We start from the raw sequence: 26,242 nt of genomic DNA on the forward strand, positions 1-26,242 counted from the left end.
AACAACATGAATGGACCTAGAGTATTATGCTAAGTGAAATAAGGCAGACACAGAAAGACAAATATCATATAATTTCACTGACATGTAGAATCTAAAAAACCAAACACACGAACACCCGCAAACAGAACAAACTGGTGGTTGCCAGAAAAAAAGAGTGTGGGAGGGTGGGCTAAACAGGGCAAGGGGATTAAGAGGCACAAACTTCTAGTTATAAAATAAGTCATGGGGATGAAAACACAGCATACAGAACATAGTCACAAACATTACAATAATTTTGTAGGGTGACAGATAATTGTGGTGAGCATTCTGTAATGTACAGAATTGTTTAATTACTATGTTATAGACCTGAAACTAATAAAACATTGTACCATAAGTTTATTTCAATCAATGCCAATCTAGACTTCCACATCCAGCAAAAACAGCCTTTGTAAATAAATGTGAATTAAAAGCATTTTCAGGGGCGCCTGGGTAAGTGCCTGCCTTCGGCTTGGGTCATGATCCTGGGGTCCTGGGATCGAGCCCTTTGTCGGGTTCTGTGTTCAGAGGGGAGTCGGCTTCTCCCTTTCCCCCTCCCCACTGCTCATTCTCTCTCTCAAATAAACAAAATCTTTGAAAACAAACAAAAAAAAATTTCCAAACAATAGGTAAGAAAGTTTGTAGCCAGAGTCCTCCATTACTATGTTGTGCCAAAGGAAGTCCTTGAGGCAGAAGAAAAATGATCCCAGAAAGGAAAACAAAACTACAGGAAGGAATTGAGAGAATAAGTATCAATGAATACTGATAGCAAAGGACAACACTACTAATATCTCAGGAGTATAAAATGTATGCAGAATTAAGAAAACTAACAACAATACAGTAAAAGATGAAGGGGATGCTGGGTAAAGTATTAAAAGTGGCTCAGTATTATCAAGTCACAATTTTTATTATTAAAAAAAAGACTATAATTTCTAAGGTAACCAGTAAATGAACTGTAAAAGGTTAAGAGAAGGGAAAAATGAAATAATGATCACTAGATGGCTCCTTGGTGCTTACACAGAAAGTTTAACCTTTTCACCCTAGCATTCAAAGCTCTTCACACATCTGTCCCCAAACCATTTCTTGAAATGATCAGCAAAGCTAATGTAACCATTGACCCCTGAATCCTCTTAATCATCTTCAAACTTTTCCTCCGCTCAGAATGTCCTATTCTTGGGGCGCCTGGGTGGCACAGCGGTTAAGCGTCTGCCTTCGGCTCAGGGCGTGATCCTGGAGCTATGGGATGGAGCCCCACATCAGGCTTCTCTGCTAGGAGCCTGCTTCTTCCTCTCCCACTCCCCCTGCTTGTGTTCCCTCTCTCGCTGGCTGTCTCTATCTCTGTCAAATAAATAAAATCTTTAAAAAAAAAAAAGGAATGTCCTATTCTTTCCACTTAGCCAAATTTTACCTACTCTTCACAATCCCATCCAAGTCCCAATCACTCATGAATCTCATCTGACACTACCTCTACACTCAGTTATGTCTCCTCGAATTGTATGTAACATTTCCTATCAGCAAAAAATAACACACTATTTCATACAGTCACTTAAAATTGTTCATCTGTGTACATATTTTCTCCCACCTCAGGATTACCTCAAGGTTGGAGAACATTATTTATACACTATAGCCATAAATTACCAGGCACAATGCCACTCAATACTAAATAAACAACATAACAAAACCACTATGTGATTACAAAAGAGACCGATTTCAACAATTGGGAAGCTCTTTCAGTATAAATAAATTCAGCATGTTAAAAATAATTTCTCCCATAAAAAAGCCATCTATTTCAAGTACAAAGCCCTTAAAGACCATAATGAATTCTGTTCTTTGAATATTCTCCAAACTAAATAGATAAGCATCATTGCTCAGTAGCTCTCAGACCTGGTGACTGCCACCAGGCCCTGTTGTCCATACCTTCCATTACGCCGAATAACTGTGTGAATGACTATGTTGGTTACTGGTGATCAATTACATCTAAGCCAATACAGCACTGTATCCTTAAATTTAGTGCTATTACATTCAGTGAGTGTTCACACAATCCTACGAAGCAGGCATTACTATCTCCATTTTCTAATTAAAAAGGAGAAACCCAGGTAGAAACGTGAGCTGAGTTATGGAGATCATACAGCTAGTTAAATGATACAGCCAGACCAGAATATAAAATAGGATACATTTTTTACTAGGTATTCAGAGTCGGCCCCCCAGAACCGATTGTATTTTGCTCGTAAGACAAACAAAACAAGCCTCTTACCAAATAATTACATGCCACCAAACTAGACAACCAAGATATACAGGGATACATTTCTAGAAACATACAACCTACCAAGACTGAATCATGAAGAAACTGAAATTCTGAATCGATCGATTTCTAGTAAGGAGAGTCTAGTTAGTAATCAAAAACCTCCCAACCAAACAAAAGTCAGGACCAGAGATACCCTCACTGATGAGCTCTACCAAACATCTAAAAAAATATTACTACCAATCCTTCTCAAGGTCTTCCAAAACAATAAAAGGTAAGGGACACTTCCAAACTCATTTTACAAGGCCAGCACTACCCTGATATTAAAATGAGACAAGGACACAACAGAAAAGAGGCCGATTTCCATGAGAAACATGTAAGTAAAAATTTTCAACAAAATATTAAACCAAATTCAACAATACATCAAAAGGATCATACACATGATTTAGGATTTATTCTACAGACACAGAGATGGTTCCACATCCACAGATCAATGTGATAGAAACACATTAACAAATCAAGGGCAACAAATCCTATTTCAATAGATGCAGAAAAAGCACGTGATAAAATTCAACTATTAATGATAAAAACTCTCCAAACAGGTTTAGAAGGAATGTACTCAAAATAATAAAGACCACATATGACAAGCCAATAGCTGGTATCACACTCAAAAAGAAAAAGCTGAAAATGTTTCCTCTAAGATTAGGAACAAGACAAGGATGCCCACTCTTCCCACTTCATTATTCAATATGGTATTGAAAATCCTTACCAGAGCAATTAGGCAGGAAAGCAAACTTTTTAAAAGGCATCCAAATTGGAAAGGAAGAAGGAAAACTGTGACTATTTTCAGATGACATGATATTATATATAGAAAAACACTCAAGACTAAAAAAACAAAACAAAACAAAAAAAACAAAAAACAAAACCTGTTAGAACTCATAAATGAATTCAGTAAAGTTGCATGAAAAAATCCACCAAAATCTGTGGCATATCTATATACTAATAAACTATCAAAAAGGAAACTTAAGGAAATAATACCACTGACAACTGCATCCAAAAGGACAAAACAGGAACAGATTTCACCAAGAAAGTGAAAAATCTCTACTCTGAAAACTATAAGACATTGATGAAAAAAACTGAAAACTCAAATATATGGAAAAATATTCCAGACTCAGGGATTGCAGGAATTAAAATTGTTCAAAATCTCCACACTACTCATAAAGCAATCTACAGATTCAATACAATCTCTATCAAAATTCCAATGGCATTTTTCACAGAAACAGAACCACCCTGAAGTTTGTATAGAACCACAAGACCCTGAAGAGCCAAAGCCATCTTGAGAAAGAAAGCAGAGGGGAGGGTTAAGATGGCGGAGGAGTAGGAGACACCGTTTTCAGCCGGTCCTCCGAGTCGAGCTGGATCGGTACCAGACCAGCCTAAACAACCACGGAACCAGCCTGAGACGCAGGAAGACGCATCTGGATCTCTACAAATGAACATCTCCAGCGCTGAGTATTGAGGTACGAAGCGGGGAGCCATGAAACTGTGCACAGATATCGGAAGATAAACGGAAGGGGGAGGGAGCCGCCGCGTTCGGGCACCGGGAAGCGGTAGCCACTTGCACGGGGGAGCGGGCGGGGCTCGTGGTCGGCACCCGCAAAACAGCAGACTGAGACCGTGAGCCGGGTGCGCGCGCCACCAGGCATCTCGCGGAACCCCGGAATCCCGGTGCGCTCACTGGATCCAGACTGAGACCGGGAGATCCGGGAGCGCGCGCGGGGCGGCTGGCGGCTGGCGGCTGGCGGCACTAGAAACACAAAGGACAGAGACGCGCCGGCCCTGGAAGTGAGGGCTGGGACGCCGGGTGTGGGGCGCACATCCCAGGCGCTGCAGGGTTGAGCAGCACCAACAGAAACAGAGTTAAAGTGGCCAGAACATCAGTGGAGAACGGGCCGCAATCCCTCTGTTCTGTGACAGAGGCTGAAATTTGACCGCTGCTGCTCTGACTCTCAGAAGAGGCACAGCAAACCGCCAGGGAAAGCCGCCAGAGAACAAAAGCCTGGAAATACCGGCTCAGGGCGTGCCCATCCCCATCCCCCCTCGCAGGGGACACGGAGACTCTACCCAAACGGGGTTGCCTGAGTATCGGTGCGGCAGGCCCCTCCCCCAGAACACAGAAGGCAGGCTGAAAAATCAAGAAGTCCACATCCCTAAGATCCCTATAAAACAAGGGGCACGGCCTGGGTCCTGGTCAATAATTTGGGCTCTGGACAACCCCGCAACCTCTCCTCATCAGAATGACGAGAAGGAGAAGTCCCTCCTCCAGCAAAGAAAAGACGAGTCTGTGGCCTCTGCCACAGAACTAATGGATATGGATGTAACCAAATTATCAGAAATGGAATTCAGAGTAACAATGGTCAAGATGATCTGTAGACTTGAAAAAAGTATTAACAAAAATGTTAATAGGAATATAGAATCTCTAAGGGCGGAAATGAGAGCGAATCTGGCAGAAATTAAAAATTCTGTGAGCCAAATGCAGTCAAAACTAGAGGCTCTGACGGCCAGGGTCAATGAGGCAGAAGAACAAATCGGCGAATAGGAGGATGGGTTAGTAGAAGAAAAAGCGAAAATAGAAGCTGGACTTAAAAAAATCCACGCCCACGAATGTAGGTTACGGGAGATTACTGACTCAATGAAATGATCCAATGTCAGAATCATCGGCATCCCCGAGGAGGTGGAGAAAAACAGAGGTCTAGAAGAGATATTTGAACAAATTGTAGCTGAAAACGTCCCTAATCTAGCGAGGGAAACAAACATTCGTGTCCAAGAGGCAGAGAGGACCCCTCCCAAGCTCAACCACGACAAACCTACGCCTCGTCACGTCATAGTGCATTTCGCAAATATTAGATGCAAGGATACAGTATTGAAAGCGGCCAGGGCAAAGAAATTTCTCACGTACCAAGGCAAAGGTATCAGAATTACGTCAGACCTGTCTACACGGACCTGGAATGAGAAAGAGGGTTGGGGGGCATTTTTAAAACTCTTTCAGAGAAAAACATGCAGCCAAGGATCCTTATCCAGCAAGGCTGTCATACAGAATGGATGGAGAAATAAAGACCTTCCAGAATCGCCAGTCATTAACCAATTTCGTAACCAAGAAACCAGCCCTACAGGAGATATTAAGGGGGGTTCTATAAAAGTAAAAAGTCCCTAAGAGTGATACAGAACAGAAAGTCACAACCAATACAAAGACTTTACTGGCAACATGGCATCATTAAAATCATATCTCTCAATAATCAGTCTCAATGTAAATGGCTTGAATGCTCTCATAAACGCCACAGGTTGCAGATTGGATAAAAAGAAATGACCCATCCATTTGCTGTCTACAAGAGACTCATTTTGAACCCAAAGATACACTCAGACTGACAGTAAAGGGATGGAGTACCATCTTTCACGCAAATGGACCTCAAAAGAAAGCTGGGGTAGCAATTCTCATATCAGATAGATTGGATTTTAAACTAAAGACTATTATTCTTAAGGATGTATCCAGCAAGTGGATATGACAATTATAAATATCTATGCCCCCAACAGGGGAGCAGCAAGATACACAAGCCAACTCTTAACCAGAATAAAGAGACATATAGATAAAAATACATTAATAGTAGGGGACCTCAACACCCCACTATCAGAAATAGACAGAACACCCTGGCAAAAACTAAGCAAAGAATCAAAGGCTTTGAATGCCATACTCAACGAGTTGGACCTCATAGTGATATACAGAACTACACCCCAGAACCAAAGAATACTCATTCTATTCTAATGCCCATGGAACATTCTCAAGAATAGACCATGTTCTGGGACACAAAACAGGTCTCAACCGATACCAAAAGACTGAAATTATCCCCTGCATATTTTCAGACCACAACGCTTTGAAATTGGAACTCAACCACAAGGAAAAATTTGGAAGAAACTCAAACACTTGGAGACTAAGAACCATCCTGCTCAGGAATGACTCGATAAACCAGGAAATCAAAAATCAATTTAAGCAATTTATGGAGACCAATGAGAATGAAAACACAACGGTCCAAAACCTATGGGACACTGCAAAGGCAGTCCTAAGGGGGAAATACATAGCCATCCAAGCCTCACTCAAAAGAATAGAAAAATCTAAAATGCAGTTTTTATATTCTCACTTCAAGAAGCTGGAACAGCAACAGAGGGACAGGCCTAATCCACGCACGAGGAAGCAGTTGACCAAGATTAGAGCAGAAATCAACGAATTAGAAACCAGGAGTACAGTAGAGCACATCAACAGAACTAGAAGCTGGTTCTTTGAGAGAATTAGTAACATTGACAGACCTCTGGCAAGACTTATCCAAAAGAATAGAGAAAGGACCCAAATTAATAAAATTATGAATGAAAAAGGAGAGGTCACAACCAACAACAATGAAATTAGAAGGATTATTAGAAACTTTTATCAACAGCTTTATGCCAATAAATTAAGCAATCTGGAAGAGATGAAGGCCTTCCTGGAAACCTATAAACTACCAAGACTGAAACAGGAAGAAATTGATTTTTTAAACAGGCCAATTAATTATGAAGAGATTGAGTCAGTGATAAACAATCTTCCAAAAAATAAAACTCCAGGCCCAGATGGTTTTCCTGGGGAATTCTACCAAACATTCAAAGAAGAAATAATACCTATTCTCCTAAAGCTATTTCAAAAAATAGAAACAGAAGGAAAGCTACCAAACTCATTCTATGAGGCCAATATTACCTTGATCCCCAAACCAGGCAAAGACCCCATCAAAAAGGAGAATTACAGACCGATTTCCCTGATGAATATGGACGCCAAAATCCTCAACAAGATCCTGGCAAACAGAATCCAACTGTACATTAAAAGGATTATCCATCATGACCAAGTGGGATTCTTCCCTGGGATGCAGGGGTGGTACAACATTCCCAAATCTATCAGTGTCTTAGATTTTATTCAGAAACAAAAATTTAGAAATCATATGATTCTCCTAATAGATGCAGAAAAAGCATTTGACAAAATACAGCATCCTTTTCTGATTAAAACCCTTCAGAGTGTAGGAATAGAGGGTTCATTTCTCAAGCTCATAAAAGCCATCTATGAAAAGCCTACAGCAAATATTATTCTCAACGGGGAAAAGCTGGAAGCCTTTCCCTTAAGATCAGGAACACGACAAGGATGCCCACTCTCGCCACTACTATTCAACATAGTACTAGAAGTCCTTGCAACAGCAATCAGACGACAAAAAGGGATAAAAGGTATGCAAATCGGCAAATAAGAAGTCAAACTGTCTCTCTTCGCAGATGACATGATACTCTATATGGAAAACCCAAAAGAATCCACTCCCAAACTATTAGAAGTTATAGAGCAATTCAGTAATGTGGTGGGATACAAAATCAATGCTCAGAAATCAGTTGCATTTCTATACAGGAATAATGAGACTGAAGAAAGAGAAATTAGGGAATCCATCCCATTTACAATAGCACCAAAAACCATACGGTACCTTGGAATTCACTTAACCAGATACGTAAAGGATCTATATTCTAGAAACTATATATCACTCTTGAAAGACATTGAGGAAGACACAAAAAGATGGAAAAATATTCCATGCTCATGGATCGGAAGAATTAACATAGTTAAAATGTCCATGCTACCCAGAGCAATCAACACTTTTAATGTTATCCTGATCAAAATACCAATGACATTTTTCAAGGAACTGGAACAAATAGTCTTTAAATTTTTGTGGTACCGGAAAAGGCCCCAAATCGCCAAGGAACTGTTGAAAAGGAAAAACAAAGCTGGGGGCATCAAAATGCCAGATTTCGAGCTGTACTACAAAGCTGTGATCACAAAGACAGCATGGTACTGGCACAGAAACAGACACACAGACCAATGGAACAGAATAGAGAACCCAGAAATGGACCCTCGGCTCTTTGGGCAACTCATCTTTGACAAAGCAGTAAAAAAACATCCAGTGGAAAAAAGTCTCTTCAATAAATGGTGCTGGGAAAATTGGACAGCTACATGCAAAAGAATGAAACTTGACCACTCTCTCACACCATACACAAAAACTCCAAATGGATGAAAGACCTCGATGTGAGACAGGAATCCATCAAAATCCTAGAGGAGAACATAGGCAGCAACCTCTACGACATCGGCCAAAGCAACCTTTTTCATGACACATCTCCAAAGGCAAGAGAAACAAAAGATAAAATGAACATGTGGGACTTCATCAAAATAAAAAGTTTCTGCACAGCCAAGGAAACAATCAAAAAAACTAAGAGGCAGCCCACGGAATGGGAGAATATATTTGCAAATGATGCTACAGATAAAAGACTGGTATCCAAGATCTACAAAGAGCTTCTCAAACTCAATACGCAAGAAACAAACAAATCAAAAAATGGGCAGAAGATATGAACAGACACTTTTCCAATGAGGACAGACACTTTTCCAATGAAGACATACAAATGGCTAACAGACACATGAAAAAAGGTTCAAAATCATTAGCCATCAGGGAAATTCAAATCAAAACCACACTAAGATACCACCTTACGCCAGTTAGAATGGCAAAAATCAACAAGGCAGGATGCTGGAGAGGATGTGGAGAAAGGGGATCCCTCCTACATTGTTGATGGGAATGCAGGTTGGTGCAGCCACTCTGGAACAGTGTGGAGGGCCCTTAAAAAGTTAAAAATTGAGCTACCCTATAACCCAGCCATTGCACTACTGGGTGTTTACCCCAAAGATACAGACGTAGTGAAGAGAAGGACCATATGCACCCCAATGTTCATAGCAGCATTGTCCACAATAGCTAAATCATGGAAGGAACCGAGATGCCCTTCAACAGATGACTGGATTAAGAAGCTGTGGTCCATATATACAATGGAATATTACTCAGCTATCAGAAAGAACGAATTCTCAACATTTGCTGCAACATGGACGGCACTGGAGGAGATAATGCTAAATGAAAAAAGTCAAGCAGAGAAAGAATTATCATATGATTTCTCTCATCTATGGAACATAAGAACTAGGAAGATTAGTAGGGGAAGAAAGGGATAAAGAAAGGGGGGGCGCCTGGGTGGCACAGCGGTTAAGCGTCTGCCTTTGGCTCAGGGCGTGATCCCCGCGTTGTGGGATCGAGCCCCACATCAGGCTCCTCTGCTATGAGCCTGCTTCTTCCTCTCCCACTCCCCCTGCTTGTGTTCCCTCTCTCGCTGGCTGTCTGTATCTCTGTCGAATAAATAAATAAAATCTTAAAAAAAAAAAAAAAGGGGGGTAATCAGAAGGGGGAATGAAGCATGAGAGACTATGGACTCTGGGAAACAGACTGAGGGCTTCAGAGGGGAGGGGGGTGGGGGAATGGGATAAACTGGTGATGGGTAGTAAGGAGGGCATGTATTGCATGGTGCAGTGGGTGTTATACGCAACTGATGAATCATCGAACTTTGCATCAGAAACCAGTGATGTACTGTATGGTGACTAACATAATGTAAAAAAACATTAAAAAAAAAGAAAGAAAGAAAGAAAGTAGCATCACACTCTTTCATTTCAAACTATATTACAAAGCTATACTCATCAAAATAGTATGGTATTGGCATAACAACAGACACAAAGATCAGTCCAACAGAACAGAGAGCTAAGGAATAAACCCACACATATATGGTGAATTAATTTACAACAAAAGAGCCAAGAATACACAATGGGAAAAGGACAGTCTGTAAAATAAATGGTGTTGGGGAAACTAGACTGCTTACATCATACACAAAAAGTTAACTCAAATGGATTCAAGACTTGAACTCAAGATCAGAAACCAGTAAACGGGGCGCCTGGGTGGCACAGCGGTTAAGCGTCTGCCTTCGGCTCAGGGCGTGATCCCGGCGTTGTGGGATCGAGCCCCACATCAGGCTCCTCCGCTATGAGCCTGCTTCTTCTTCTCCCACTCCCCCTGCTTGTGTTCCCTCTCTCGCTGGCTGTTTCTATCTCTGTCAAATAAATAAATAAAATCTTTAAAAAAAAAAAAAAAACAGTAAACTTCTAGACAACAAGAAGGGTAAGCTGCTTGCTATCAGTTTTGGTCATAATTTTTTGGATGTGACACCAAAAGCAAAGGCAACAAAAGCAAAAATCAGTAAGGAGGACTCCATCAAACTAAAAAGTTTCTACACAGCAAAGGAAACCATCAACAAAATGAAAAGGCAACCTACTGAAGGGGAGAAAATATTCACAAATCACATTCCTCATAAGGTGTTTAACATCTAAAATATATCAAAAACACAAAGAACTCAAGAGCAAAAAAACAATCCAATTAAAAAACGGACAGAGGCTCTGATGTACAGATGGCCAACATGTACATGCAAAGATGCTCAACATCACTCTTCATCAGGGAGACGGCAAAACTACAATGAGACATCACCTTACACGTGTTAGGATGGCTATTACCAAAAAGTCAAAAAAAAACAAGTGTTGGAAAAGATATGGAGAAAAAGAGAACCCTTGATGAGAATGTAAACTTGTGCAGCCACTATGGAAAGCAATATGGAGGTTCCTCAAAAAATTAAATGAGCCATACTGATCCAGCAATCCCACTTCTGGGTATTTATCTGAGGGAAATGAGAACACTACCTTGAAGAGATAGATGCCCCCGCCCCAATCCACATTCACGGCAGCATTATTTACAATAACCAAGACATGGAAGCAACCTAAGTGTCTGTCAATGGAAGAATGAATAAACAAAACGTGGTGTGTGTACACACACACACACACACATTATCCAGCCATGGAAAAGAAGGAAATCTTGCCATTTGCAACATGAATGGACTTTCAGGGCATTAAATTAAGGGAAACAAGTCAGAGAAAACAAATACCATATGATCCTACTTTTTATGGAATAAAAAAAAATGAACTCACACATACAAAGAACAGACTGGTGGCAGGGCAGGGGTCGGGGGGTGAGTAAAATGAGTGAAGGGGGCTGTTAAAAGATATAAACTTCCAGTTACAAAGTAAGTCATGAGGATAAAATGTACAGCGCAGTGACCACACTTAATAATACTGTTCTGTAGATCTGAAAATTGCTAGGAGAGAGATCCTGAGAGTTCTCATTACAAGAAAACAATTTGTAATTATGTTTAAAAAAAAAAAAAAAAAAAAGCCTCTTTCTTACTTGTCAGGTAGCAATTCTGCAATGAAGTTTTCTACTGACACAGCAGTCTGTTTTTCATGGATCACTCCAGTTCGACGCAAGCTGTCTATCCGTTCCTGGGCGCCCTGAATGACAACCGTGTAGGTTAGAAACCATTTCTAATTACTCAGTATTAACTATACTAAGTTATGGTTATATAAGTAATACACAAATACATTTACACACAAATAAACTAGATAGTCATTGTAAATATTCAAACAATACAGAAGTATAAAGAGTTAAAAAGGCCAATCATGTTCCCCTCAGTATTAACAGTTTATACAGCACATTCCGAACTATTCCCACATACGCTATTTGGGTTGCTACTATGAAATGGATTATTTTTATATTAATGTTCTACTTCGTTATTACTAATATAATGAAACTATGTACTTCTTAATGTTGGTTGATATCTTACTGATAAAATTTTTTTTTTCAGTCCTAGTAGTTTTTATTTCATTTTCTCTTGAGGTATCTAGGTAGGCAATCATATCAAAATGAATGATTTCTCTTGCTTCTTAACTTCCTTTAAATATAGCCTTACAATATGCACCAAAATGACAGCTGATTTATTTTTAACTGCTAATGTATATATTGCACCAAAACTTGTTTAAGACAATTATTACCATTTATGCAACAAAACTGAGGGGCTGAAAACACTGTATATATAACTCAAAACCAGTGCATCTGTAATGGTAGACAAACTACAAGTTTTTAGTAAAGTTGCTATTTCCTACTTTATCTGAATCACTTCGTAAATAGTGACCATAAGGGAAGTGACAGTGTTCAAACAGCAAGACAAAATGCATTCTGTTTTTTAATAAAACTACCACGGATAATACATTAACCTACTTTTACTATGGACAGCAGAAAGAAGTAGTGAATGAGAAAAAGTGGTCAGTTCTTATGAAAATTTCAAAAACTAGGACACTTCTAGAGACATCTGAACTTATTTTGGAGACAACAGAAATAAAGAAGAGGTGACCAGTGCATGAAAATGGGTAAACCAATTTAAGACACTAGCTTATAAAGATTAAGGATGAAAGAAGGTATGAATTAAACTATACTAATACTGACTGTATTTTTGCTTAATCTCTCTAGTACCACGCACACTGTCTAACCCAAGAGACATTCAGTAAGAAAATACTACATGAAAAAATGAAGAAGGGAAGAAATAAAGGCCTTCTTGAAAATTTTTATCACTCATGTTAACAATCTAAATGGTATAAATCTAGTAAGAGTGAATGAGGAGGCAGCTGTTGAATTTGAAAGAAAACGTAACTATACTGGATAATGTAAATTTGCCTACATCATTTTCCTCCCAAGAGGATATCAGTTATGGTTAAATTTTGATTATGAGTAAGTTTAAATAAATGTTAACTGAATAAAAACTATTAGGGAATTAGTGGGATATTTAAGAGATTCATCCCCAACTATCTGAAATGATATCTCAGCTAAGCACTACAACAAAATATTCCTAGATTTGATGCTTCCAGGAAACGAAGTCTGTTCATTTTTTACTATCCTACAACATAGGGCTTCCTATTTCATAAGGAAAATGAAGAGCGGGTTATATGTGCCTCTTCTCCTCTTATGTTAATTAATTAAGTGTGGCATCTTTTGGAATCACAAATATAGACACTTTAAGATTAGCCCCTACCAATGTTTTGAGAATGAAATTTTAACTTTATTTTCAGAAGTGTAAGGAATTAATAATTAGTTTTGAGGCCACAGTGAAATAATTATCTTGAACAGAAGAAAGATACAGAAAAGCTCCCAGAGCTTATCCTGTACTCTAAGAGTTTATACTAAGCAATTTGGTTTAAGTAAAATTCCATGCTGCTTCTTAACTGCATATAATTACCGACATCTTTGGCGAATATAAGTTATAAAATACTGGCCCTAACTATGACTGGCTTTTCAATGAAATTAATGCCTGGCACACAAGTTTCAGAAGCTTCCTAGTGTTAATGATGGCAGACTGATTTCCTTAAATCTAAGTTCTCCTTCAAACAGCCATTCACTTCAAATAAAATCCAATGGGGAGTAAAAAATCTGGGTTGCAATTTTAATATTCTAGCATTCTACATTATTTTTCTTCTCATTAGCTCCCTCTACTGCTTCTGAAAAAAATAAACGGCTGGTAAATTTATAAATGATTTTCCTATGCATGTATCGGTTTCAATGAATTTTGACTTTAAGCTTTTATTAAAAATTATGGAAAAGAAACCCGAAGGTCTGAATTTGAAGGGCAAAAACCAACAGCAAAAATTAATCTGTCAAACACTAACAATGCCACAATATAAACTGAAGTATTACTATTATACAGAAGAGGAAGTTTTTCTTTTAGAAAAAAATTTCCATCAGCCTTTCAAGAACAGCATCTCATGATTTTAAGTATCTTCTGTGTAATAATATTTAATGTAACAAAATATGTAAGACCCATGTTTTTAAAAACCATGAAATTCTGAGTTATATTCCAAATGTCACATCTAAATGGTATAAATCTAGTAAGAGATCATCAAAAATTAATGACCTATCAGCTGAGAGCTCTGTCTGGTCCCTCTTCGGTTTTGATGGGAACAAACAACTGGAAACCACATGACCTGCAAAATGCTTTAGCCCAGTCATCACGTCCTTTGTATTCCCAACACTGAAAACAGTATTTTGAATTGTCCCTTCAGATGACCCTCAGGAGTATTTTATGTTCGGAGGCAGCGTATCACGTGACTATTTAGTGGGCAAGAGGTATGTCTCATTTCCCGAAGGGAGAGAATAGGGCTTCTTAAGGGGGAGATGGGAAAGGAGAACAAGTTGCCTTAATCAGAGGTATGTATTCAGGCAGGAAATTTTTAGGCAAGAGTGTATCTGGAAGCTGAAGTAGCCGAGCTCCTTAAAACTCCCTGGGTCTCCTTAGACCTTGTAAAATCTTGTATATCAACAGAGGTACTTCTAGACCAGTCTGCAGACCACTGTGTGATTGTGGAGGCTCGATCACGGGATAGCAATGGGTGGGCCGCTGGAGTGCTATTAAGTGAAAAATCTTTATTCTTCTTGTGAAACTGATAGGGTGTTAAACCAAAATTGAAAGCAGATCCCACAATGAAAATGTTTTCTGTATTAGACTGTTTACTTGAGGAAATAAATGATTAATTTTAAAAACACACCCTTGCACTTTTAGGGTTTAGACAACTGCTAGATATTCATTTTAAAGAACATCTAAGTGTGCACACATCTGCGAACCAAACCAAAATTCCTGCTCTTGAGGAACTTAATTCTTGTGGGAAAACATTATAAAACACTAATATAAAACTAAATGACAGAGTGTATGAGAAGGTGCTGAGTACTGTAGGAAAGAAAACAGAGGAGAGGAGGGTGATCCTGGAATAGCTGTGTGGAATGTAATACTAAATAGGCGGTCAGGACAGGCCTCGCCATGCAAGGAAGACGGGAGTGAAGACTTAAAGAAGGTTTAGCCAAGTACATATTTGAGAGAAGAATGTCCCAGAGAGAAGAAAGAGCTAGTGAAAAGGCCCTCAGAGAGACGCCAGGCACGTATGAAGAGCTAGAAGGAAGCCAATGTGACCAGCGTGAGTGAGCAAGGGGAAGACCAGTGGGAGAAGCAGCCAGAGTGGAAACAAACTCCATGTCAGCCAGGATGCGTGGGGCCATGGAAGCCACTTTAAGGAATGAGGGTTTACAATGAGTAAAACATAAAATGTTGAAACACAAGTGACATGCTCTGACCTATGACTTGAAAGGATTACTTGACTGTTCAGAATGACCTAGAGGGCCACAAGGTTACCCTATGAGATAACCCTAAAACTGGATGGCCCAGTAGCAGGCAATGGCAAGATTCCATCAAGACACTGTGGCGGTGGTGGAGATGTGAGAAGCAGTCAGATGCTGGACACACTGTAAACTCAGGACGAACAAGATTTCTTGATGAACTGGACATGGGTAAAGAGAGAAGTCAAGAGTGACTCCAAGGTTTCTCCCCTGAGAAAATGGAAGGATAGGCTGCCATCATGGACAAGGCTACACGAGCAGGCTTGGAGGAAAGAAAAGCAGATGGATGCTAAACACAGTTAAGTTTGAGACATTCAAGTTAAGGAGTTGAGAAGACAACTTTTACATCATCTAGTTTACATGAGAGGCCTGTGCTGGTGATAGAAATTTGAAACTGTCAGCCCAGAGATGATATTTAAAGCCAGCAGACACTATGGGCTCACGAGGGACGGAATGTAGATAAAGACAAGATCATTAGGGGGAACCAGCAAAGGAGGCACAGGGGAGTGAGCAAATAGTAACGCAGGGAAAAAACAAATGTGTGGACCCCAGAAGTGAAAGAAATACTCAAGAATAATAACTGTCTCAAAAGCCAGTGACAGGCAAAACAAGATGGGGACACTGCTGACGTGCACAGCATTCTCTGGGGAGTCAGGCTGAGCGCCTGCCTAGGCCGGGTGTAGGAGAATATGAAGGAACAATTAGAAAATGCTGGCAATTGTTTGGAGGAGTCTTGCTGCAAAAAGCAGCAAAAAATTAAGGTGGTAGATGATGAGAAGAGGAGGTAAAAAAAAAAATCTGTTAAAAATTTCTTTCATTTGTTTTTTAAAGTGGGAGAAATATTTGTATGCTGATGACCTGTTCAGTGTTCATTTGTTCTTGAGTGTCTATATGCTGGTGGTAAAAAAACGTATGGGAGGACAGGGTTCTTGGAACTTTAACCCTCACTGGCTTGAGGGGACCAGATCTAGTTCACTGGGAATGGGACTGGTTTTACACAAACGTGTGACAAGTGTTTTAATAGTCACAGGGCAGAAGACAAGACAGTAATTCTGAAGTGGTGGTGTCAGTGTGCGGTTGTATGAAATTTCTCTTTAAAATAAGTTATCCCATCATCTGTCCCGGTGACGGAGGGTTTATTATCTACGGACTTGATCACAAGATCCTCTTCTCTCACTAGGGAAAACCTAAGGCAGTGTCTTCCTTTTGACATTATTACTGGTAACAAGATTTAACAGGCCTCTCCTACAAGAGCCCCTGGCAAACTGTGGTTATACGCAGGTATTATACACACCTGGAAAGTGCCAGGCAAGGGGATTAGAAGGATGAAGAAGGGGAAGAATCAAAGCAAGGAAGCAAGGGAAAGCTTTCTGGATGAATGCTGAGTCCAAGCACAAGGGAAAAGGGGGACCTGTAGGGTCAATCTAGAACCTGCCTACTGGAACCCCATTACTACTCTGGAAACTTTCAAGTCTGTTAGAGTCCCCAAAACCACGAAGAAATACGTAAGTGTAAAGTATTATTAATAGTGATAGTAATAAAAAGCTTAGAGAATTCAAGTGATACTAATTTCAGTATAAAATGTTTAAATTCAGTAGGACTTACACGTTAGCACTGGGTTAAGATTTCCTTTAGGACTAACTACTCTCTCTGTGTTCTCTGCATGGGTTTCCTCCCCTCCCCAAGCATCAAAACTGACCCTGAGTTTCTTTAAATTAAAACTCCGCTGTACCTTCATATCACGACAGTTGTCGAAATAAAAACCAAGATGATCACTACCTCAGAATGTACAAACCCATCAGCTCCATAAAGACCAAAAGATTATCATCCAAATTATGAAAAAATTAACTGCCAGTTTCTATATGCTGAAAAAAGGTGTTGCATTACTCACTTTCAATCCAGCTGCATAGCCCACTGGCTGTGGGGCAATATTGGACTGGCCAGCTTCCCCTATGACCACAGCTAAGCCAAAGACCTCCTGGAAGGCATCTCGGACAGCAGCAACTTTTACTTCCTTATTCGAGGTCACTACAATATCCAGTTCACCTCCAGATTCTACGAAGATCAGAAGAAAATTTTAATTCCAAGGTAAAATAATGAAATTCTCACAAGCAATGCCATATGCTAACACTTTATTATATAATTATTACCAACCTCACAGAATACTGCAAGATACAGATGATGAACTTTTTTACAGGCTGAGGAGACTAAGACTGGTAAGGCCTTGCCCAAGGTGACACGGCTCCTTATACTTAGCATGATGTCGGGACTCAAACCTACGCACTCCAAAATCCTCTTTTCACGATCCGACACACACGTTTTCACCCCCTCATTTAACAGCATTTTAGTCTAAATGCTTAGACCCAAACTACCAACTTTTCCTGACTTAAAAATGAGCATTTAATGCATTAACTGAGGGAGTCTCATCTGCAGGCAGGAGATAGTGCATATCCTCTAATGGTTCTAACTATCCCATCTGCCGGACAGAACACAACAGTTTTTTTCCTATGGAATACTGCTCCAGAATATATTAGTAACTCCCCCTTAGAACAGCATTTTGTGGTCAGACAAGCTTGGGAGATGCTTTACACATTTCCTTCTTGGAAATTCACAATGAACATTAACACCAAAATTCTGAGAAAACCAAAAGTTAAAATTCGTGAGTTTAACCCAGTACTTTCCATACTTAATCTGAATACGTTAACATTTAATAACCACTCCTAAGAAGTTTTCCATAGATGTCAGTTTGGGAAATAATGTTCTAACAGCTATGAAAAAAAGTTTAATTTTCTATTATATCACTCTATTAATTTCATGAGCTTTCATTTTCTAGTAAGTTTAAACTTTGGATAGAACACTGCATTTTAAGGCTGCAAATCAAAATGGTTTTTCTGCTTTCGGTTAATAAAGACACACCTCTATTATACACAAACTTCTTATACCATGGGGATGCTGGAGTTTCCAGGCCTGCAACTATGGAGCAATCAGAGAAATGAACTATGTGGCTTGTGAGATACAAGTTACAATTTAGGATACACTACAGAAAATGAAAATAAAGACTGTTACTGATGATAACTAATTTCCCAGACTTATAAAGAAGTCTGCACTAAACAAGAACTGCCATGAAATGTGCTTTTTATCTAGAAAATAGCTTAAATGGGAGAGTCACCTCTTTTATCATACATCTTCATCATTACACGAAAAAAAACCCAGCGGATGCCACAAATGGGATAGTTATTAATTATACATCTATTACTGTCCTAATACGCAAGCACATAAGGAAATGGAAATACCAACATAGGTAAAACCTGAAATTTAAAAAGGCTAAGAAATGAAATAAAAATTTTAAAATGTTTTTACAATTATTTTTAAAACCTACATACCATTTAGACAGAGTAATTTGATCAAATATATCTAATTTTTTTTTTTTTTAAATCTTAAACGAACATTTTCTGACATACTGAGCTCAAAGACCTAGTTCCAAGCACAGCATATTTTGCTACTTAGTGTTAAGGGCTATCACTAGTAAGATAGATTTATCCAGAAAGCTGTTTGTACAGTAAACCATTTTGCCCCCAGAAACAATGCTATGCTTTTCCCTAATATGTTATGGAACAGCTGATACTTGGGCTTTTTCTCATATATCTTTTTTCCTAATAGGATGATCTAGAGATCCCATCTTTACTAGAATTTCATAAGTTACTAAAACCTAAAGCATTGAGTCCCATAGGAGAAAAAGAGAATATACTTTCTACTCATTTTTTTCCTCCATATGGGACATGTCTCTTGATCCTAGCTGAGCAGAGGTCCACTAAACTTCAGCTCAAAAGGCTTTTTCAGCCTTTTTGTAATAAGCAATGCCACCTTAAATGATGATGGGAAAAGTAATTCTAAGAACACAGGAAGCTAAACTGTGTTAAAAATCCATTTCTAACAGTTCTTGTGTTTTCTTGATACATCTGAAACTGTTCTGGTGATTTCTAGAATACTTCTGTAAAAATACCTTAAGTTTTCACTCAAGTTTTGTTACATCAGAATGGTCTTGCTTTCACTGCCTGTCAATAAGGTGTCAACTTTTTCACATCAGTTTTATTGCTTTTTACAGCTAATTAAGACTATATATTATGGTATTTGCTAATACACATTTCATTTTGTATCTTCCCCCTAACCACGCCCTTCATCTTTTGCCTTTTTCTTGATGTCAGGCAGACTACTGGCCTGAGAAAAAGCCTTGGGTTTGACTCCTGAAGTCATTAGCTTTGTTAGTTGGGGAAGTCACTGATCTTGTTTCCTCACAGTAAAGTATCTGCCACCTCACCGGGCTTATTCTAAGGATTAAATAACTGCTTTCACAGTCTAACACAGTACACGCTCAAATAGCAAGAACTCCAAAAACACTAATTCCTTTCTTTCCCTCATTCAAAATACAGCTTGCGCTGGGTGCCTGGGTGGCTCAGTCGGTTAAGCATTTGCCTCCAGCTCAGGTCATGATCCCAGAGTCCCAGGATCGAGTCCCACATCGGGCTCCCCACTGATTGGGGAATCTGCTTCTCCCTCTGACCCTCCCCCCTCTCGTGCTCTCTCTCTAATAAATAAAATCTTAAAAAAAAAAAAAAAACCACAAAAAAACAGAACATGAGCTTATGAAGGAAAGAATATATATGATGCATTAATTATGTCAAACTTAGTTATTATGAATATAGGAAACCTTATCTAAGGTTATCCAATTTCTAAATCCTCTGGCAGTTACAAACACAAAGAACAATTCAGCTGATTTAATACTTAAATCCATTTTCTAGTTTCAGGGAAGCAAAGTGGCTAAGTGCAAAAAAAAAAAAAAAAAAACTGACCATGGGTTCAATCTAGCTCTACCAAGCTGTGTGACCTAGGATAATCATCTCTCTGAACCCAGGGGTTCCCTTGCAGAGTTCCTAAACACTGCCTCGCAGAGCAAGCACTTCAGAAATGATACTTCTTACTAAGGTCTTACCCTCTGACATTTACTACATTGTGAACTACCAACAGCAGCAAGACTCGTGAAAGCTACTGACTTTTATCACTAATGAAAATCTCTGTTCTAGTACCTAGTGCACAGCTTCGGCTTCTAAGCCATGATCTTCAACAGAATGACTAATAATTGCTCACTGATGCTGCTAAGCAACTGTTTCTTCACATACTGGACATGTGCATTCAAAATTACACGCAGACAGCATGTATGTCTACGTCATCTCTCTGGAGAGTTCTTGGGAAGGAGGACTCAAAGTGGTTAAAATAGTTTTCCCACCAAACCTATTAGTCAGATATTATTAATAAACAGAATTAACTTCCTCTAAAAATATTATTCCTGGGTTAAGCATAATCACATTTAATTAAGACAGATAATTGGACAATTACCAAAATCAAATATAAACAAAGCGTCACTTCAAATATCCTTAGTGAATAAAGTAAAATTCATACAAAGCAACACTAACTGTATTTAAAATTGAAATACACTAAGTATATTAATTAGTATACTAACGCATATTGGTTTTACTCCTCCCAAAGTTCACTGTGTTTTCAAAATTCATTTGTGACTAAGAGAAATTAATAATACTAACACTAAGACAATCAACTTACAACGTAAGAGGATTTCCACTGATTACAAGACTACGGAATCACAGTGAGACAAAGGCACATATTTAGAAACAGGCAGACGCTGCTCTATCTTGAATACTTACTGATATACGGAGCCATGCCAGGGTCCAGCGTTGTAATCATGCTTTCTACTGAATGTTTTGTTTTATCAAGCACAGATTTCACCACAGGATTTCCGGCCACACCCTGCACAAAACAAATTAACACATAAACGCCCATTCTAAGCAAAGAACACCTAATGGTGACAGAAAACTCTTTTCAAGTTTCTGATACATCACAGACTTGTTATTCGGTAAAATGTAAGAAAGACAAATTGCTGTTAAGTTTTCAAAATGCTCATTCTCACTTTCTCTCTTCTCACAGACCCGTAGCAGTCTGCAGACCACACTCTGAGGAGCACGGACTTAGGAAGTATGAATACTGTATACACACACGTTTGTGTATTCATTGTATGGGTGTATATATTCATACGTATTCATTTTATACGTGCATACATGTATATGCATTTTATTTCTTTGTGTGTGCATATTTTAATTTCATTTCACATCTACTTATTTATATAAAAGACTAGGAAAAACTTATCCATCAAGATCCCAAATAAAAACAGTAATTAGTTGTCTCCATAGACTCATACTTGGTTCCCTAGAAAAAAAATAAAAATATTCACATTTCTCATCCTTATTCCCCAAAAGTTACCTATTAATATAAATTACTCTGCTGTCTCCTACTAACGTTTCTTTTTTCCCCTACTTCCTGTTTATTGTGTTCATTCCCAAATTCTCTTTTAACCCAGATCTACTCCTCTGAATTCTTAAAACCACGCTATTCTTTTTTAAGATTTTATTTGTTTGACAGAGAGCGAGACAGGGAACACGAGCAAGGGGAGTGTGAGCGGGAGAAGCAGGCTTCCCGCTGAGCGGGGAGCACGATGTGGGGCTCAATCCCAGGACCCTGGGACCATGACCTGAGCCAAAGGCAGACACTTAACAGCTGAGCCACCCAGGAGCCCCTTAAAACCACCCTATTAAACAGAAGGAACCAGGTCTGAGTGTTCCCTTCTTGTGCCGTACTTCTCCAGCAGTAAAAAAGCCTTCCGGGGAGCAGCGCCTCCTGAAATGGCATCTGGCTAACAGGCCACCATTCCACCTCTTCCAACCTACCACTGAACTAAGATGATTCAGAAAAAAAGCTGAGTCCATAACACTGATACTTAAAACTGTCAACCAATCTTATGCGGAATATTAGAAGAACAATTTACAAGACATGTAAAGTAGAGCTTGGTACAAGTGCTAACGGACACACTGACACATGCTCTTAACACGGAAAAGAAGGAACAATGCCTGTATGAAGAAAAACTTTAAAAAGTACAGAAGGATTAAAAAAAATAAAAGGACGCTTAGAAAAATACCATCTTTGGGGCGCCTGAGTGGCACAGCGGTTAAGCGTCTGCCTTCGGCTCAGGGCGTGATCCCGGCGTTACGGGATCGAGCCCCACATCAGTCTCCTCCGCTAGGAGCCTGCTTCTTCCTCTCCCACTCCCCCTGCTTGTGTTCCCTCTCTCACTAGCTGTCTCTCTCTGTCAAATAAATAAATAAATCTTAAAAAAGAAAAAAAAAAGAAAGAAAAATACCATCTTTGTGAAACATAAAGCTCAAATGTAGGAAATTAGCCACCTACCAATTGAAAAATACATTTAATATATAATTAAATTGCAGCCAAACCCTCCCAAAATTCATTAAGAGAAATAAACAGAAAAGACTAGTAAAGAAAAATCCTGAGGTAAAGAGAAACTGGCAAACTTATAAAACCAAACACTGATATATCATTATGAACGCAGAGACTTGGAACTGACCTTTCTTTCTTACTCATCAATGCATACTCCCCAGCCCCACCTAAGCACAGAGTAGACTTTCAGTAAGTATTAGTACAATAATAAAGAGAATTAACAGTCACTAAAATAGTGAGGTACTATTGCAGGGACAGGCCAGACAGCAGAATAGAACACAGAGTCCAGAAACTGACATTACCACACAATTGTGTAATGAAGATAAAGATGGCATATCAAAACACTGGGATATGGTGTTGGAAGAGTCGAGTAAGTGGTTGGAAGAAAATTAAGTTTGACTTATACTCTGTGTAATAAAATAAATGTCAGCAACACTAAACTGGTAGGTATAAAAAAATTGAAACCATAGAAGAATTAGAAGAAATCACAGAAAAACATTTACCATATATTGTGCTGGGAAAAGGTCATTTTTAACTAAAAAAATGAAAAGAAAAAAAGACTGAAAAAAAAAAAGACTCCTGAAAATTTAGAAGCTTTTGCGTCAAAAAAGGGTAATAAAATTTAAATGTATGATAAAAGAGAAAACTGCAATGTGACAGCATGTAATAAAATATTACTACATGAGGAGCTCTTAAAATTTCATTCAGAAAGGAAAATCATCCCAATTCAAAAATGGGCAAAGAACACAACTAGAGACTTCACAAAATAAAAATATAAATGACAAAAAAAGCACATGAAAAAATGTTCAAATTTGGTAACCAAGAAATTCAAATTAAAACGAGGTTATGTTTCTTGCCTATCAAATTAGAAAACGTTCTATTTCAAATTCATAATCAGTGCTGGCAAGAGAAAAATGCTGGAGAGTCTATCTTGGTATAACCCTCCTGGAGAGTCTTTATCAATAATTTTTAAATGTTCACTCAGACGTTCATTGGGAGTTAACCGATGAACATAAAGATCTGTATACAAGAGTGCTCATCCTAGCTGTACCGGTAAGAATTACTGTTAGAGAATGCGAAAGTACATTAGCAAGATATGGGAAATAAACGCACGGCATGGAGGGCAAAAGCAGCCATAAAGAAAAAAAATTCTACTAGGATAATTCATTATTTAAAAAAAAGAAAGAAAGAAAAAGAAATTTCTGAAGAATATTTACGACTGGGAAGATGTTCCTGACATATGCTAAAGACAAACAAAAGATACAAAATAATGTCCACATATTACTACCCCATTTTGACTTAAAAAAAAATTACACCTACAGAGATATGCACATAAAAAAAGACGGAGAAGAACTATAGAAAACTGGTAATCAGAATAAAAAGAATTTTTATTTTTTCTTTATACCATTCTGTATTTTCAAAATCCTTCTAACGAAAATCTAATAGTTTCCAAATTAAAAAGTTCAGTGTAGGTGCGCCTGGGTGGCACAGTCGTTAGGCGTCTGCCTTCGGCTCAGGGCGTGATCCCGGCGTTCCGGGATCGAGCCCCACATCAGGCTCTTCCGCTATGAGCCTGCTTCTTCCTCTCCCACTCCCCCTGCTTGTGTTCCCTCTCTCGCTGGCTGTCTCTATCAAATAAATAAAATCTTTAAAAAATAAATAAATAAATAAACAAACAAACAAATAAATAAATAAATAAAAAGTTCAGTGTAACGTGTAAACTAAATACCTCTTACCTTAATAAAACCCCAGAGTCCACCAGCAGATGCTTCATCCTGACCTCTACCAACTCGAGGATCTTCTTGTTCCTCTGGGAAAGTAATGGCTGATGTGGTCCCCGGGCCCTGGGCCAGAGATGTCAAACTGGCTTGCTGAGTAATGGGAGTCGGCAAAATACCTAGGAAATGGCAAAATTCTAATATAGGTAATTGATTTCATAAACTATTTTCTATAAAAACAAGATATACTATAGGAGATGAGTAGCTCAAAATAGCTTTAATTATGTAAATACATACTTGGGCATTTCAAGACTGAGTTACGCACTCCAAGAATCACCTACACCTTTATAAAATATAAATGAAACAGAATTCTAAAGAAGAAATTTCTTGCCCTTTTTGTAGGTTTTTTAACAAAGTGTCCTGAAAATGGACAAAATACATATCAAAAAGTACTTCCTGTTGGTCCTATTTAGCACATGGATGTGGGCAACTATAATTCTAATCCCTTTAATGCAGAAAAATAATTAATGTGAACACCTAAGCCCATCATATAAAAGCATGTAACAATTAGTACTTATTTCATATGACCTACTTTAACTCAAAAAAGAAAATTCACATATTCAAAGACATAGACATAATACCTGTACTGTGCAAAAATTTGTAAAAGTAGGTAAGCCAAGTTTGAAAATAAAAATCAGAACAAAGTTGCTTCTTCTTCTAAAATGAGAAATAACAGGCAAAAAATGACAAGGTCGAAGTTTTGATACTGGTTTCCAACAACCATTCCAGGGAAGCCAAAAAAGTAGGTATAACCGACTTAGAAAAAAAGATGGCTCTTTACCAAAAACTTAAGGTGCACACGAGCTTTTATTTGGTTTTAAATTTTTACCTGGCAAAACAAAACTACTCCCTGGACCATTCTTGTCCAGATAAACCTTTTAAGTAAAGCTTTAAAAAAAAAAAAATCCTCAAATTTCACCCTCTTGTCTCTCTATAAGTACACAAAATACTACAACAAGAATTTGGAATTTTATCTGACACTACATACACTACATTTTACAACACACAAAATTTATCATTTACTAATAACATCAGCTTTATGTGGATAATATAAATGTCAAAACATGAAAATAGGAAACTCCAGAATTCAAAGACAATAGTTAAAAGTAATGCAGAAAAAAGAAAAAAGTTAAAAAAGAAATGCAGAAATACGGAAACACTCAAACAGTACTGATGAGAAAGTGAAATGGTGCAACTGCTTTGGAGAACAGTCTAGCAGTTTCTTGAAAGCGAACAATTCCATGCTTAGTTATATACCTAAGAGACATGAAAATATGTCCTCACAAAAACCTGTACACAAATGTTCATAAAAGCAGTATGTGTAATATCAAAAAGTAGAAACAACACAAAAGTTCATCAACGGATGAAATGAATAAACAAAATGTGGAAGGAAAATCCATACTATGGAATACTGAGCCATAAAAAAGAATAGAGTACGAACACAAGCTATAACGTGGATAAACTTAAAAATATACTGAGGGGCGCCTGGGTGGCTCAGTTGGTTAAGCGTCTGCCTTCAGCTCAGGTCATGATCCCAGGATCCTGGGATCGAGCCCCACATTGGGCTCTCTGCTCAGTGGGAAGCCTGCTTCTCCCTCTCCTCCCTCTGCCCCTCCCCACACTTGTGTGCTCGCTCGTACTCTCTAATAAATAAAATCTTCAAAAAAAATATATACTAAGTGAAAGAAGTTTGTCACAAAAGACTATATATGGTATGATTCCATTTATATGAAAGATCCAAAATAGGTATATTCATAGACAGGGAACAGATGAATGGTTGTTCGGGGCTGTGACCATCACGGGAAAGTAGGGAGTGACTGCTAATAGGCAGAGGGCTTCTTTTG

The 26,242-nt window shown here is 38.6% G+C and overlaps 1 protein-coding gene across 2 annotated transcripts in view; it reads right to left on the minus strand.

The window, feature by feature from the left end:
• The window catches only part of PRRC1 (proline rich coiled-coil 1), an 80,592-nt gene that overhangs the window by 14,976 nt on the left and 39,374 nt on the right, over positions 1 to 26,242 (minus strand). For both annotated transcript variants that reach the window (XM_087862338.1, XM_045794809.2), the window contains exons 4-7: positions 24,357 to 24,517; positions 20,979 to 21,081; positions 17,153 to 17,316; positions 11,455 to 11,558 (exon numbers count right to left, since the gene is read on the minus strand). In XM_087862338.1, coding sequence (XP_087718464.1) covers positions 11,455 to 11,558; positions 17,153 to 17,316; positions 20,979 to 21,081; positions 24,357 to 24,517 — 532 coding nt within the window. The remainder of the gene's footprint in view (positions 1 to 11,454; positions 11,559 to 17,152; positions 17,317 to 20,978; positions 21,082 to 24,356; positions 24,518 to 26,242) is intronic.

The sequence above is a fragment of the Ursus americanus genome, chromosome 5 (assembly GCF_024610735.1).
Source record: "Ursus americanus isolate L20-20 chromosome 5, mUrsAme1.1.p, whole genome shotgun sequence".
NCBI lineage: Eukaryota > Metazoa > Chordata > Mammalia > Carnivora > Ursidae > Ursus > Ursus americanus.